This window comes from Perca flavescens, chromosome 24, assembly GCF_004354835.1.
Source record: "Perca flavescens isolate YP-PL-M2 chromosome 24, PFLA_1.0, whole genome shotgun sequence".
NCBI lineage: Eukaryota > Metazoa > Chordata > Actinopteri > Perciformes > Percidae > Perca > Perca flavescens.
The window spans coordinates 3,078,840-3,095,290 of NC_041354.1; the positions used below are offsets into that span (position 1 = coordinate 3,078,840).

Genomic DNA, 16,451 nt, shown 5'->3' on the forward strand with positions numbered 1-16,451 from the left:
CTGACAGCCGCTGAGGCGAGCAGGGGAGTCCATGCATGTGTGTGTGTGTGTGAATTTCAAGGGCGGATGTAAAGCAAGCCCCACGCTGTGAGGAGAGACGCCCATGATGGCATTTTGACACGTAGAGAAAAGGAATGATGTGGTGTTTGTGACGGCAGAAGCTGCAGAGTGAAAACAAGCTGCAGCAGCAGCAGCAGCCAACGGGATGGCTTTGCTGTTCTTTTTTTCTTCCCCTGAAATTATTTAACATGTGGTGTCCCAGCGGGGACATGTGGGATTCTTTAGCAATCAATCCCCCCTCTGCTACCGCGTTCCATGAGCTCAATCAGACCCTGAGGTCAGGAGGAATCTGTGCGGCCCCCGGAGGCCCCGGCTTCTCCTTTTCCTCTCCCCAGGAAGCAGACTTCATCCAGGGGGCCTCTGCAGGTCTGTGACACCCTGTTAGTGACGGGGCCTCAGCAGGTCGCTGCCTGTTAACTTTCAAGTTGACGAACATCCAGTCTGACTCTTAGACCGAACCACTCTATCTATCTATCTATCTATCTATCTATCTATCTATCTATCTATCTATCTATTATCTCTTTAGCACACACAGATCAGCTGTAGGTTGAAGCACAATAACCACAAGGGTCCGTGTGACGTAATTTTTATCATCTGCACGTGTAAACAAGGGACTATATGCTGCAAAAAAAATGTCCTTTCCTCTCCGTTTATGTTCTGACACTGTGAAGTTACAGAGTCAACTCTTTTGACTGCTTTAAGCTTTGCAGGTGTTTGTGTTATTTTGTCCACACCCTGCAGGCAGGCATGTGCACACCAGTGGTGACGCAGAGCAGCAGGGAGTTTCCCATGATGCTTCATTCAGGACCTAATGTCATGATGCCGGACACTTAATCCCTCTGAACACTCACACTTTCATGAAAGGTGGAAAGTCAAGTCTAGGCTGGTCACTATGGGGATGTGTGTGTTTTAGGATTGCATTGTGGAAATTAGCTTCCAAAGGCTGCTATGAAAACAGAAAAACAACAAAAGCAACTTTAAACTTTAGCAAGAAGTCCAAGAGTTCGTCCTCTGCAAGGTGTGACAGTGTTCGGTAAACTTTGGGGGATATTTTGGGTGTGACTCAAAATTACAACAGTTTTACTAAATGAATCCACTTTCAATCATTTAAATCTGCCTTATTGGGTTTCGTGCAACATGTAAACGGTTGTTCTGAGGACAGACAGCATGTCAAACTCTTAATTTCTAGGAATTAAATCGGTGAAATCCGTTTGTTGTACTGCGCATCTCTCAGGTATGACAGTGTGGATGTGGCGTGAACACGTTTGCGGTATGGATAAAAGTGAGACTTACTCTAGGTGTTGGTGGATAAAAGGAGCCATCCAGGCGGTGGAGAGGAAGTCTGTGGTCCAAACTGTGGCTGTAAAACAGCGAGTGGCTGCTCCATTTGGCCGAGGGTCAGGGATCAAAGCAGCTGGTCAACCTCGGCGGACTTCACGCCATCAGCAGGCAGAGCTGGGGACACACATATGGCAAGAAACGTGAGAGCTGGGAAAGAAGATTTTTGGCCTTTAACCGACAAGTAAACTGGTTTGGTGCTGGGCTCAAGGAGGCTCTGACAAGATTGATTTGACGCTGCAAGAATCAAAGCATGCTCCTCATACCTGCAGCGTGTTGCTGGAGTATTCTGCAGGTTAATCTCAACCTCTAAACGGCTTTATTCATGCTGGAGATCCACAGGTACGATATAAAATAAACAACTAGTTGTGTTTTCTTTCTGCATATTTAAGTTGCTTAATCATTTTAATGTAGGTTTACAGCATCACTGCCAAGCTGTTCTGTGGGGGGAATGAACAAAGATTTTTTTATATTACAGCATCAGGAGTAAAAAACATGATCCCTCGTTTTGCCTGAGCTCTGTGACTTTCAAACAACAAATGCTGGAAACAGTCCCTTCAGACCTACAAACCAAAACTGCTAACTTGGTCCTGTAACTACTAGATTACATGTTTATTCATGGGACCTGTCTCACAGTACGTGAGTGTTTTTACTCACTCCCTCCCAAACAAAGTTCATTTCAAACCATAAAGTCATGAATTGGTATCTAATTCTTAGCGCTTCACATAAAAACACAACATGACTGCTGCAACTAAAGGAATGCAGATGATGTCTTAAATTTTTTTTTTAACATTTAACATTACATTTTTTTTATCCGAACAAAAGTACAAAACTCAAATACATTCAATAATTCAATTGGAATAAAATAGAGCAGAGAAAAGCTACACATGCTCACAGTGAATGTTTGATATTTTAGTTGATAAATTACCCTAACAATTGAGTGATCAACCAAACTACTGGTGGTTAGTTTTCTGTCAACTGACTAACTGATTAATCAGTTAACTGTTTCAGCAGCACTAACGCAGCCAAAAAACATTATGATCATTAAGAGGAGTCGTGCAGTGCGTCTGCATGCAATGTGAAATAAAACATGCTTCTGTCCACTCAACAAATGAGTGACAAAGAATTAGGGCTGCTTCCTCTGAGTCGATTAGTCGACTAATTGGCCGTTTTGGTCTTAGTCGACTAAGAATCTATTAGTCCTTTTTTATGCTTTTTTTCATGCTGAATGACTTCTTTCCAAGAAACTTCTGAGCACATCTCTAGTAAACACAAAGTTAAAGTGGTGCTTTTGCTTGATTCTTTGTGGAGAAACTCAGTTTTTCAGACCTGTCCATTAAATCAACTAATTGATTGGAATGTTAGTCGACTGAGAATATCTTAAATCGAGGACAGACCTAGGAGACACAGTGGCATGACGTTGAGGAGAGTAATATAGTGGGCAAAAAGCACAAAAAAGATGAGTACAAGATGCACTGCTGGCCGCCTGCAGCCTCACATGAAGCATGAAGCCCTGCTGCTGCAGGAAACAGTGAGGTCAGGCTGTGCCGTGGCACACAGGTGGGAGCAGCGCTGCGTTTCTGCTTCTGAACTCAGCTGCCACATCTGTTTGCTGTTGGCGAGGGCAGGAGGAGATCAGCCACAGGATATTGAACATCCAGGCAGAGGGGTATGAAGCAAAACAGGCTGCTTCCCAAGTCTCTTCTTTGATATCTCCTCACTCCTCGCTTTAACCAGAAAGCTCTTATTCCTGCCATGAGGAGAGAGGAGCGAGGATGGAGGATGGAGGATGGATCTTGGAGGAGCTATGAGCGAGGATACATGAGAGAAGTCTTCCCGGAAGCTGTGCAGCTGAAACCCGTTGCTAACTCCGCCCACACAGCTGACAAATTCACGTGACACTTCTGAGGAAAGGATGCCCTCATCCCTCTAAAAAAACATTTCCTCGTTTCCTCTCTCCTTGATTTCCTTGTTTCCTCTCTCCTTGATTTCCTTGCGTCTCTCCCATGCGTCCTCGGTGGGACAGACTTAGATGCGATGAAGGGAAGCAAATGAAGGAAACGTGGATACAAGCAAACGTCCTGGGATGTACCCAGTTATCATTCGCTCTGCTTTTTCTCTTCTCCCCTGTGTGTCCCTTTTCATCAGCTAAAGAGTAACACACAAGAGGCTTCTTCATATGCGGCGCCTCGTGGGAACACTTCTCCCCTGTGCTCTGTTTTTAGATTTCAGATTTGGGGTCTCGTTGCTTCTCTTGAAGTTAAGAGGAACAAGTCTGGAAAGTCGGTATAAATTCAAATGTCACTGTTAGCCTCTATTTGTACGTCCGCTGCTCGCACAATAAACAACCCCCCTCCGGTTTGGAGCTGTATTCTATTTAAGACTCGCCACCGACCTGGGCTTCTTTTACGGGATAGCTATTATTCAAAGGAGAATAGGTGTAGGGCCCGACTATAAATTCCAGAAAGTGGCCCTTCGAATGGGGTACGGCGCCGAGGAATTGACTGCATGCTCTGTGATTTTACTCTGGTACGCTGTGACCTTTTGAGTCCAGACAGAGTCGTTTGTTTGCTTGACAAGAGCTGCTCTAATAATTCAGGGGGACAGCGGCTGCTGGTAATATTCAGTGATGAGCCAAAGTCTGCTCGTAAGCCGGCTACACCTAGAAGGCAGAGGCATTTGTTTTCCTGACGCAGGGAATACCCTCTTACTGCAGGACACTTGATTTCTGCGAGGAATTAATTCTCATCATGTGTTACCGAGTGTCTGCGGGCCCTAAGTTAATTTACACAGTCACAGGTGTTATTCTGGGATGACTTACCTTGATAGGTCAGAGTGAACTCCACATGCTGCACAGATAGCCTCCCTGCAGCTCCTGCAGAAGGAAAACAACAAAATAATGTAAAAGTATATAGAAGATCATGATTTATAACACTGCAAAAATTATACATTTACACCGTGCAGAAACAATGTTGTATGAATGTTAAAATTCATGTAAAATCACATAGGAGGTCAAAATTCCTTAGTGCAAGTAAAACAAACAAAAAAACATATTTTTAAAAAACTTTTGCAGACACAAACTATAGAGTGCACTACTTAAAATATTCATGCATTGTCTCAACAGTCAGGTGAGTGTTTGTGCTCCTCTCAGAGTGACTGAAAGTAATGACATGTTGACTTAAGAGAAGGGAAAGGATGAACTGACAGAACAATTGATTTCAGCACAAAGACTTGGCAGAAAAGGGAGGGGGTCCCTCTGAAGCTGTTGTTCCCTTAAATAACTTTATTGTTAGGATCTCTTTGTTGGCTGTATTATACTCAAATGAATCATTGTGTGCTGTCTCAAAGGAGCCTCCAGCCAACAGTGGGAGGTGACGGTTAATTACACCACTAACTGAGCTGTTGACTTGCTAACGCGCCTGTTAGTAAATTCACTCTCCTGTGTGTGTCCCCGGGTCCCTGGCCTCTGTTTTTAAGCATGATTTAGGAACAGATTGATATGCGTGTGAAAATTAGTAACTTAGTAACTTAAATTACTAACTTGTTGTCTCATAAATAATAACTACAATGTAAAACGCTATGCAAAGTACAATTTAAACAAAAGACAAAGATGCTTATGTGCACAGTTATGCTGAAGAACATTGACTTTAGCCCGGGAGTCCCGCAGGTTTTATGCCACTCCAGAGGAGAAAAGACTCTAGTTGAGCTGGCTGAAATTAAGAATGAGGTCCATTTTTTGTTTCATTGTCCTGTTTACCAGGACTTATGAGATGCACTTTTTACTAAAGTGACCTCTATTTGTGATGATTTCTTCTAGCTGGATAATTATAAAAAACATCAGTTGTGCTTCAAGAAAGGAACTTTTTTCATGTCGATGATTTTTTGGGGCATTTTTAGGCTTGAGCTGAAGATTTGAAAGAGGGGGAATGACATGCAGCAAAGGGCCGTAGGTTGGAGTCAAACCCAGAATATTTTGTTAAAGAACGAGCTGTTAAATGCGTTTTGTGAAATGTTTGAACACGGCAACTAAAATGTTGGTGTCTTATAAACCCATGAGGGTTTGGGCACTTTGTGTGCATGACACGGAAATAAAGAATCAATGTTACAGCTAATCATCTAATGATAGAATATATCATATTTCATATAATAGTGGTTAACCCTAAACAGTCACAAGTGGTCATTTTTGATACTTGTAATACTTTACCTACATTTTTGAGACTGTCCCATATTTACATTAATTGTCAGGCGGCGTTCTCTAGTGGTCGTAGTAATTAAAACAGAAGCCATCCAGGAAGTCTAAATGAGCGCCAAACTAACAAGCAAACAAAGGACTTTCACCCGGGTTCAAAATTAGCACCATCTACCAGCCAAATGCTTGTAAAATCTGCACGTGGCTGGTATATTTGCTTCACTCACCGGCCAAAAAAAAACAATGGTAATCCATTGAGTAGATGCTGAAATTTGAACATTCACTTGGCTGATCAACAAAAAAGTTCATCTTGAACCCTGACTTTCACCCAGGAGACCATGGTTCATGTCCCGTTTGAAAATAAAAGTAAACGGCAAGTTTTTTAAGATTATTTTTGGGCTTTTCTGCCTTTAATTGATAGGACAGCTAGTTGAGAAAGGGGAGAGAGAAGACATGCAGGAAACCGTCACAGGTCAGACTCAAACCCTAGACCTCTGCGTCGAGGCATAAGCCTCTCAGTATACGTGCGCCTGCTCTACCCACTGAGCCAACCCAGCCACACAAGTTTTTTAAACTTACAGAACAAATTAAACTTAGTTGCGTTCGGCGTCACACACGCAACTGGAAGTAAAGTAAGGGAACAAACGTTCTGATTTCAATCTAAACCTCAATCTTTTTCTAAACCAAGTAGTTCTCTTTAGTGCCTAAACTTAACCAAACTGCGACCGTTTCACAACGCTAACGACATGTTTAAAACTGCAAATGTTACGTTTAGATGTGAAAACGCTTGTGTGTGTTGTATTAGATGGTAGAAATAAACAAACTACTGTAAATGGTCGTATGGTTCGGAGGACTTAATGACATTCTCATGATTATATTTACGTACTTTTACAGAAATAAAATGTACTTGTTGGGTATTTTAACAGTGTTGTATTGAACTTTGAATTTGCTGTTTCAGTGTTAGCATCACAGACTGAATTCCATCACCTCCATTGTTGTAGGATGGAGGAACATCTTAAAACTATCTACATTAAAAAAAAATAATATAGTCACAAAGTGATAGTTTAAATGTCCTGTGAGGCTGCATAGTGAACACCAGTCACTTAGCTGCCTAATGTGTGAACAGCAAATGTTAAGCCAGACTAATAATGATTTGCGAGCACAGACCAGAGCACTGTGAGCATGAAAGACTGCCATTATGTGCCTCATATATCACCTTAACTATGGGAGCTGTGTGTGTGTGTGTGTGTGTGTGTGTGTGTGTGTGTGTGTGTGGTAAGGGACATCCCATGAGGCTTCACTCCTGGCCTCTCACACCTGTTGCACGGATTCATCTACAGCAATAAAGACAGCAGACAGAGCTGTCAGTCAGAAGCTCAGCTTTGGTAAAGAGGCTTCGGGCATTTACAAACTAAATCAACTGCTGGTTCATCGGTGTGTGTGACCTACAATTTGCATTGTTGTTGGGGGTGTTGTCACTGGGGCTGATCAGGTCCCTGAAACTACCGGTGAGTCTGTTACCAGCTATTAAAATTCAAAGAAGGGGGTTAGTTTATCTAATTTATGCGCTTTAGTTCGAGTACCTTTATTCGTAAAGTAGGTCTGCTACAGAAAGTGAATATATGAAAGTGAATCTGTAGATAGATTTGCATCATCTATATTTACTAAATCAATATCTGTTTTTATCTTACTAAACAAAGCATCACGCTGCTCACAATAAAAAGGACAGAAGAAAACAAAATGGAGCTCATTTTTTGTATAATTTAAATAACACATAGGACATATATATCAACATATCGTCTGATTTCGACAGTCAAAGGTCAAATAGATCTCAACTGACCACATAGAGATCTTTGCCTTTCGGACAAATTATATACAACATAAATCCCCCTTATCATTTCAGCATGACGGGAAACTAAATACAAAGTGTAAAGGTAATTATTATCGTTATTATAATTAAATATGTGGCGCTAAAATAGCACACAGTGGTTGCTACCAGATTTACTTTAGCAGGTCTTGGATCCAATCTGAGTCTTCTGCCTTCATAAAGAAACTTAAGAGGTTCGTAAATGAGCCTGAATAGAGTCTCCGAGTCTTTTGAAGATAAAGTAGTATTGTTCTAACAGTTTGAGCCACAAAGCCTGTCTAAATAGCGCTTGCAGAAAGGTCAAAAGTCAAATAAACTTTGATGACATGCAAGCTAAGACCTCCCCCATCCCCTTTAACCCCCCCAAAAAAACCTTGCTGACCCCCACTATCCCAGATTGAGTCTTGAAGCACAGGGAGTTCTCGGGAAGTCAGGGAGTGGAGAGAAGTCCCTCAACATGTTTGCTCAAGGATAATCTGGTTGGTTGAGCTAAGATAAACAAGAAGCAGAGGGATGTGTGTGTTTCACTCATTTAAATCTCACTGTTTTATTATGAACGTATGAACAGTTAGTTAGGGACTTAAGGGTTTGATAGAGGAGACTGGACAGACTATTCTGTTTTTTTTTTTACCTTTTTTGTTCTAAAAAGCATTAAATTACATTTATTTCCTCTGACACATCTAGCAGTCTTCCTCAAATATGACCAAGTGTTATCGCCTGATCTAAACAGTCAACTCTATCCACTGAGGAAGACCATGAGATGCAGTTAAAAGCTCCTGTTTCCATGGTCAAGAACCATAGACTGTAAAGATAATAGACGTAGCATTAGTCACTTGACCCAATGGATTGTGGACTTCCGTTGCTGAGATTGCATTTTGGCCGTTGCCATCTTGGTTTTTTAGAGCCAGAAGAGAACATATTTGGACACAAGGGTGGAGCTGGAGAGGATGACAACTTTCACCAAGTTTCAGGAAAATTGGGGCAGTAGTTTTTCTGTAATCCTGATGATAGACGGACAAACTGAACCGAAACATAGCATCCTTATTAGAGGTAATAAAGGCCCTGATGTGATAAATGTTTCCTGTACACAAATAATATAAGATACAATTTAAATCTTAGACAATAAACGGTGTGTTTTCATGCAACAGCAGCACAGTTTTGACGGCTTGTGCTAAAGTGTATTTATCTCACTCAGAGCTACTGACGAGCCGTCCAAGTACTCTCAGAGTCCTGAGTGTCCTCATCTCATCCCAAATTAACACTTCCTCTCCTCAGCGCTCTGAGTGCACTCCACTCATTCGGCATTAACAGCACCTTTTGTGTTTTCTTTCACTTTTAGAGTTCGTTTGGCAATGGAGACTTCCACATCAAGAGCCTCCGAGAAAAAGGACAAGATGGACGGGAACGGCTTCCCCGACCTCCCAAAGAAACCCTCAGAGACGAGAGGTACTGTAACACGCTTCTTTAAAACCCTCTCCGGAGCAGATGTGAATGTGGTGTCCGGTTGTCTGTCGGGCCTCTCTCTGCATGCTGCTCAGCCAGGGGGCAAAGGCCGATAAAATATACATTTCAAAGATAAAGTGCCATCTTGGGAGCCAGCTCTCCTCAGGCCTGATAAGGTATGAGTAGCAGTCAGAGGTGACTTACAGTAGATGTCTGATATGAATCCTAAATAGGCCCGGATCTTAAAAGAGCATCATTAATGCCGATCGCCCCCGTATTGAGGCCCGGTGTGCTCTGTCAAGGAGTGTGGCACCATTTGAGCCCATAAACACTGATGAATAGATAACATGACAAGAGAAGGGGGGCGGCAGGTGAGAACGAGTGTTTGTGTTGTTGAACTAAATTTAGAGTAGCAACAAGCCTCGCTGGCAGGGGAGGGACAGGCAGAAAGAGAGAGAGACTGCATGTTTTAAAGATGTCAGTGAACGTGTGATGAAAGCCCGGCATAATGAGGCTGAAAGACCTTGTTCTTACCTCCAGAGTATAAAGGAAAAAAAAAAAAAAAAAAAAAATGGCTGGGGCTGGCAGAGGCGAGGACGACACGCAGCTTCAGAGATTGACAAAGATACAGAGTGATGGGCCGCCTTTGAAATGGAAATTAAATGCGTGATTTAGTGACACTTTTACTCATTAATGAAGGACTTGGTGGCCTCCCAATATAAAGAAACACTCATTAATTGATAAAGAAGGAACAAAGCTGGGAATGGAGCCCAAAAGAAGAAAAAACAGCGAGACCAGAAAAACAACTCTGCCTTAAAGGATAATTCTGCTTCAGTACAACCAGTGTCCCAAAGAATCATCGGACCACATTTAATGCAAACATAAATGAATGTGTCCTGTAAGTAGATAGGTGGAAAGAAGAGTTAATTCGCCGTCACTCTCCAACAGTATATTTTCACTTCTTTTAGCTATGACAACAAATGTTCACTAGGGCTGCTCCCTCTTAGTCGACTAATCGGTGGTTTTGGTCTTAGTCAACTTAGATTTCTTTAGTCCATTAGTCATGTTTGATGCTTTTTTCATGCTAAATGACTTATTTCCAAGAAACGTACGAGCACATCTCTGGTAAACAAGAATTAAAGTGGTGCTTTTGCATGACTCTTTGCAGAGAAACTCAGATTTACAGATCTGTTGATTAAATCAACTAATCGATCAGTCGATACAATTGAATGAGTGTTAGTCGACTTCTTCAATCGAGAACAGCCCTAGTTCTCTAACCTTTTAAGATGCCTAGCTTTACTTTAACCATACGTTATTCTGCCTTAAAGCATGACCTTTTTCTACCTCTAATACCATAGTTGAGAAGATATTGTGTGTATGTAGAGATCTCTGAGGAATGAGAAGGAGGGGTTTGACATTTGAAAGCTTGATGTTGCTTTAGCTTCTATTTTATTGGAACAGAAACAGATATTCCTGAGCATAAGGAGGAATATTTCCCTCTAGGCCTTAGAGAATTAGAGAGAGCAACGAGCAAGCAGTCATGTAGTTTGGCCTGTCGAAGCACTGACCCACATTGAAAGTACATGAGAAACCTGCACGTGAAGGTATGTTCACGGCAAATGTCCCAGGAAGTAAAGGCGAGGACGACACGAGAGGCAGAAAGAGAGACATGTCAGTGAACGTGTGATGAAAGCTCGGCATAATGAGGTTAAAAGACCTTGTTCTCCAGAACACCTCCAGAGTTTAAAAGGGATGGATTACGGGTACAGCGGCTCGGAGGACGACACTGACATGGATGCAGAGTGACGGGCCACTTTGAAATGGAAATACAGCCAGCGATTTAGTGACATTTCTTCTCTTTAATGAAGAACTTGGTGGCCTGCCATGATGAAGAAATCGAACATTAATTGTTCATAAGAGAATATCAATGTAGGGCAGTTTTACATGTGGAGTTGTTTCTTCACATGTTCTTCTTCAATATTTGAACAAAGCTGAAGCGAACTCTTTGCCTCCATTGGATTAGAAGGACAGGGTGCCTCAGAGACTTTTTATGGGAACACTTTCTTCAGCAGAAAGTAGCTCCAATTAACTCTTCACAATGTGGACACTCAAATCCATGATTAACGGCAGTCTACTAAGCTATGAACGTTTTTTTATTCACGTTGGTTATGCTAGCTTTGGTGCTGTCTTTCGTGCTAAGCAGAGCTAAAACAATTAATCGTTGAATGCTTTGAAAAAGTAATTTCCAAGCAAAATATTTGATGTTTCCAGGTTTTTAAATGTGAGAATTTGCTGATTTTCTTGGTCTTACATGATAGGAAACAAAATATTTCATGTAAATTTGGGGATGGATGACTACATCTATGACAAAGTATTAGCAAGAGGTTAGGAAAATAACATTTTGAGAATGAAATTCAAAGAAGTTTTCCTGTAATATTGTGACTTTTTCCTCAAAAGCGTCTGGCTTTCTTCATGAAATCTCTAAGTTTGTTTGAAGTTAAAGCTTGAGGAATTTTCTCAGCATGTCGGCCTGTTCAGTTCATTATAAACAATCTTTATTGAGAACAGAAACAGTCCCTTTGACCCCGAAACTGAACCTCACGTGAACTTCAACTCTACATCCTGTTGTATATTTATATGTTTGGCCATTTTCAATATCAGCTGCTGACTTTTTAATCTCCTCTCACCTAAAATAAAAAGTCCCTACATAACTCTTCCTCCCTATCAGCTTTGTGTAAGAGCCCTGCATTTTAATCTTAAATAAACAAGAAGCTCTGATTCACAGCCGCAGCTCGCTCCCGTCTCGACCAATCAGATATCAGCGAAGAGGCTCAAGCCTCAGTGCTAAAAACCAGAGCCGTCTGCCACTGTGTCGAGACAGAGCAATTACTTATCGCCGTAATACGCATTATTATTCCTGTTGCCGGCTCCTGATAAGTGAATATGCAGCAGTGAGAGGGAGGCAGATGAGACAAGGTCCTTGAACCTTTAGAGCTTATTCCCAAACAAGGCGTCCGAGGGAAAACTACACAATTCTAATATACTGCTGCCGTTTTTATTGTCGGTGTATTGTTTACTGTTGGCTGCAGAATTCCTGTCACCTAAGTCATGCCCACCTCTGAGCCTCGACGCGGCTGTATAACAGCCCTCCCTATTTTATATTCCCGTCCCGTGTTATTTATTTAGAACAATTTTCTCTCTATCAAAGCACATGGCTAATGCCGAGTTTTAATATGTTATTTGCACATAAAAACAAGCTATTTACAGCAGTGCATGTGTGCAGAAGGGAGGAAAATGAATGGGCCCCTGCGCCCCTCTCCGATCTGTTGTATCACAGTTTAACAATCTGGATTGCTAATAGAACCATTTATCATGGAGCGGTCATTTGTTTTATGTGAACGGCCCAGGTCCCGTTCCCAGAGGCCTATGGAAATGGGGTGCGCATATAATGAAGCTCAAGTGAGAGTCACTTTGTTTAAAAAGTGGATACGCCACGCGACGAGTCAATTAGAATGGACCCAGGTGCTTCAGACGCTGCTATCTGCTCCTTTTTGATGATCAAACCTCCTCCCCCCTCGCCTTGCTGCTCCGTTCACCCTACGTGAAATGTTATTTCTTTGGAGTAGAGGCTCTAAAATAAAATAAAACTCTGGCACGGTGACTTCTGGGCCCATGTTTGGTGTCATTTACCAACAGTCGGGCCCTGGCAGCGGCAGTGTTTTCGGGCTGGACTTCCTTCTCCTCCCCTGGCCGAGCCCCTGACTCTGCTGGCCGGTTAATAGATTCAAATGAGCGCTTGTATTTCCTGTGACAGCACGCATCTGTCTGCTCGCACACAGGCCGGCACAGCGAGTCATTCACGCCATCGCAGGGACCTTTATGATATCAAACCCATTCGTAATAACCAACGGTATTTAGAGTGGAAATATTGGCGAGAAAAGAATCCACTAGCCGTTATTGATGTATGTGTCAATTCCTTGGACCTTGGAGGATTAAAGTCGCCCTGTATCAGGGAAGAAATTTCCCTCGGTTTATATACATAGAAGACATTTCTTTAAGGCTTGGTTGAAATCAGATTTGGTTAAATTTAGAGTTATTGCCTTTTCAAAAATCCATCTTTTTTTCCAGGCATTTTCATACAAAGTCCATCAAAACTAAACTTGGTCCCGATTGGCTCCCAATGCTACACAGAAATTCACCCAGGCCAGTTTGCAGAATTTAAACCTCCTTTTGGATCAGAGGAAGCCAGTAAGAGTCCAGTTTGGAGACGATGTACACACTTGAGTAAAGGAAATAGAAATATTTTCAGAAAACTAATTTTATAGCTAATTTTGGAGCTTCAGCAGGTGACCAAGTCGTCTTTGTAGATGTTTAAATTTTCCTTTTTTTCCCTCTGAGCACTTTAAGGGCTTCTCGTCCGTCACGTTGGCTGGAAAGTTCAGGTTCAAAGGTCATTCTTGACCATGGAAACCGCAGTTGGGTCCATTTAGTAGCTGTTTTGGAGCTTTCAAATGATCTTCATCATCATCTTTCCAGTGTGAAGAATGGACTTTAAACTTTAAAAGCCAACGTGGATGAGAAGAGACCCAGAACAGATATATATAAATAGAGCTTGTACTATAATATTTTCTTTTTAAGTTTATTCTTACCCCGACCTCGAGGTATTTTAAAAACAAAAATAATGAAAACATGTGAAGCTTTGATGCAGATTTCTTTTGGGTGAATATCAGAGAGGAGGCTTTGTTTGAGCCGGAGCTCGTCGTATGTTTCTCTCTCCTCTCTGTCTGTGTCGGTAAACTAGGCCAGAGGAAACTACTCGGCGCCGTTAATGATTTGATTAACTGGCTTTGGTGGCTCATGACATACATCTTCCTGAGAGTGAGTTTGTCATTCGAGAGGGAGATTGATGCGTTGCACTCAGCGTCCCAGCACCCCCGAATCCCTCCCTCCATGCCTCCATGCAGCCTCCCAGATCTTTCTGCTGAGCCTGCCTGCTCCGCAGGGATGGACCCTAAGTATTTAGCACCTCCTAGGCTGCCCCGAGGCATTCTGGGTGGGGGGAGGGGGGGCGGAGGGGGAAGGAAGACCTTAACAGGCTAAACAGACACACATCTTGAGAACATCTTTCAGCTGCATGAGGTGTAGAACTTAAAACTAATATTGTTATGAAAAAACATGGCCTAGATGTTCAGCATGAAGCACATCCAACATATAGAAAGTAAAGCTGCAAATATACTCACATTGCATTGTGGAAATGTTGAATCTTTTTAATCCAAATCACCTCACAAGTGCTAATAAATAAGTGTGTTTTTAGTCAGCGGAGAAACCCCCCCCCCAGCCCCCCCAAACTTTGGCAGTATAATGCTTTGTTTTTAGTCCATAAAGAAGCTTAAAGACATTCAGAAAGATCACAGGCATCTCGTACATGGATCTACGAAAAGTAATGCACTGTAATTTGTATGTTTTCCACGTATTTGTTTTAGGAGGAGGTCGGGGTGGTGATTGGGTCTAATCTTAACCAGTTGTTGTGGTGACTACATTTTAAATCAACCAACAATGGCAAATATCTGCAGATTCCAGCCTCTTAAGTGTGAGGATTTGATGCTTTATATCATTTTAAATTGAATATCTTGGCATTATCAGACAAAACAAGACTTTTGAAGACGGCACAAGAACATGTGGAGGCTAGTTTGTTTGTTTCTTCCACTGGTCTGACAGTAACAATCCTGACATCTGCCTCAGGTCTCATGCAGGCTGCGAGTCAAACTGCAGCTGACCAGGCTGCCCGTTAGAAACAATGGGATTAGACAATAGCTAGATTAATGGAGCAAGGGCCTGGCTGTGTAAATAGTATTTTAAGAGGGGTGGGTTAGAGATAAGGACGCATTTCTTTATCTGTCCGGTGGACACTGAGTAATTGATGGTGGCTGGATGCGCAGGCACCCACCGTAAGCTAGCGAGCTGCACAGAGAGCACTCGGGGGGGTCAGGCCCGCTGGCAGAGAAAAATGCGACCGAAAAAGGCTCAGCATCCACCTCCTACTCCAAAAGGACGGCCACTAATCTTCCTGAGAAGAAGAAGAGGAAGAAGAGGGGGCGGCAGCTCTTTTCTCTGCTTCGGTGCTGTCTAAATGAGGCCCTGCCCGGGGACGCCTCAGAGAGGCAGCAGCAGAAAAATAGCCCCCTGACATTAGCACAGGCGCACGTACACACAGAGTACTTTTTACACACAAGCTGCTGTTTGACTGTCAGCCTGGGCCGCTGCTCTGCAGTGCTGCTGAACTCAACCAGAGTTTGGGATCTATTTAGCAGAGGAACTGATGTTTAGATTATGGTTGTCTGGGATGCATTTCACCACATGTCTTTTGCTAACAACAGAAAAAGCGATTCGGAAATTCGCTGCAGGGTTGTACGGCGGTTCAAGTGTCACTCAGGGGCGGAGCCAGACTTTCTAAACATTCGGAGCTCAGCCCAAAACCGGGGAGGCCATAATTTGTAAAGTGGGAGGTCCCAGAGCGCAGAGGGGGGGTGGATCAGGCGACTCAAAACGGGACTTGGAGGTAATGGAACAAAAAAAAAATGACACTGCCTACGAGGCTTCTCTGACTAAAATAACCTAAACACACACGCTGTGTGTACATCAGGGCAATGCTTATTTTAATTTCACAACATGCACTGCATGGGTACCAAATGTCATGTCTCCACGTTCTTGATCAGCAGAAACCGTTTTTGCTTGTTTGGGATCCGACTGACCAGCGTATTTGAACAAGTTAAACAAACTTTGTTGTCTTTTTGACATTTTTCGCCTGAGTGAAACGAGGCTATAACAGCAATTTCAAGCAGCACCAGCGCATGTGTCACTTGAAGTGTCTCCCCTCCCTCCATTCTTCTCCCCCTGTCTCCTCTCCATCTGTCCCTCTCCCCCCTCTCTCTCCCCTCTCTCTGTCCCTCTCCCCCCTCTCTTACCCTGAAAATTCACCTCAAAACGCATCGAAAATGCAAACACAAGATTTTTGTGGAACTTCAAAGGGGAATAAAGACTAACAAGTCAGATAACGACATTGAACACTACATGAACAGTAGTTTAATTTTTTCATTTAGGCGATTCATTTATCATAGTGACACAGGAGGTGCCGGATCCAAAAAAAAGGTTCCTGATCCAACATTGGAGGTGCGGCTCAAATTAAGCCCTGGGAGGGGGTCCAGGGGCATGTTCCATTGCTTTATGCACTATTTTTCAAGCCACTAAAATCATTTGGGAAAACATGATAGTTTTAACACCCTAAATTTTCACGTTTGTCACGTTTTTGTCGCCTTTTGTTGCTTTTTTCTACGTTTTTGTCACTTAGACTGCAGTGTCTCTGTGAACGCAGCCTTACGTGTCCTGATGCGTCCCCTACAAGGACGTACAGTAACAGGAACATATTTTACGTCATCAATGCAGGACCTGGCTTTTGTTTCCAGGACAGCGATTCCCTCACTTGTTTTATGAAAAGTGAGCCTGTCATCAGATGTTTTCTGCAGCAAGTGGCCCCTGTGCGGGGCCCCTCACTAC

General features: G+C 42.7%; 1 protein-coding gene across 1 annotated transcript in view; it reads left to right on the forward strand.

Annotated features, from left to right (window-relative positions):
* The first annotated feature begins 269 nt into the window (after positions 1-269).
* Positions 270-16,451, forward strand: part of LOC114551254 (zinc finger protein GLI2) — a 67,525-nt gene continuing 51,343 nt past the window's right edge. Inside the window, exons 1-3 of the mRNA XM_028572425.1 lie at positions 270-426; positions 1,295-1,541; positions 8,794-8,900. Of these exons, the coding sequence (XP_028428226.1) occupies positions 270-426; positions 1,295-1,541; positions 8,794-8,900 (511 nt within the window). The remainder of the gene's footprint in view (positions 427-1,294; positions 1,542-8,793; positions 8,901-16,451) is intronic.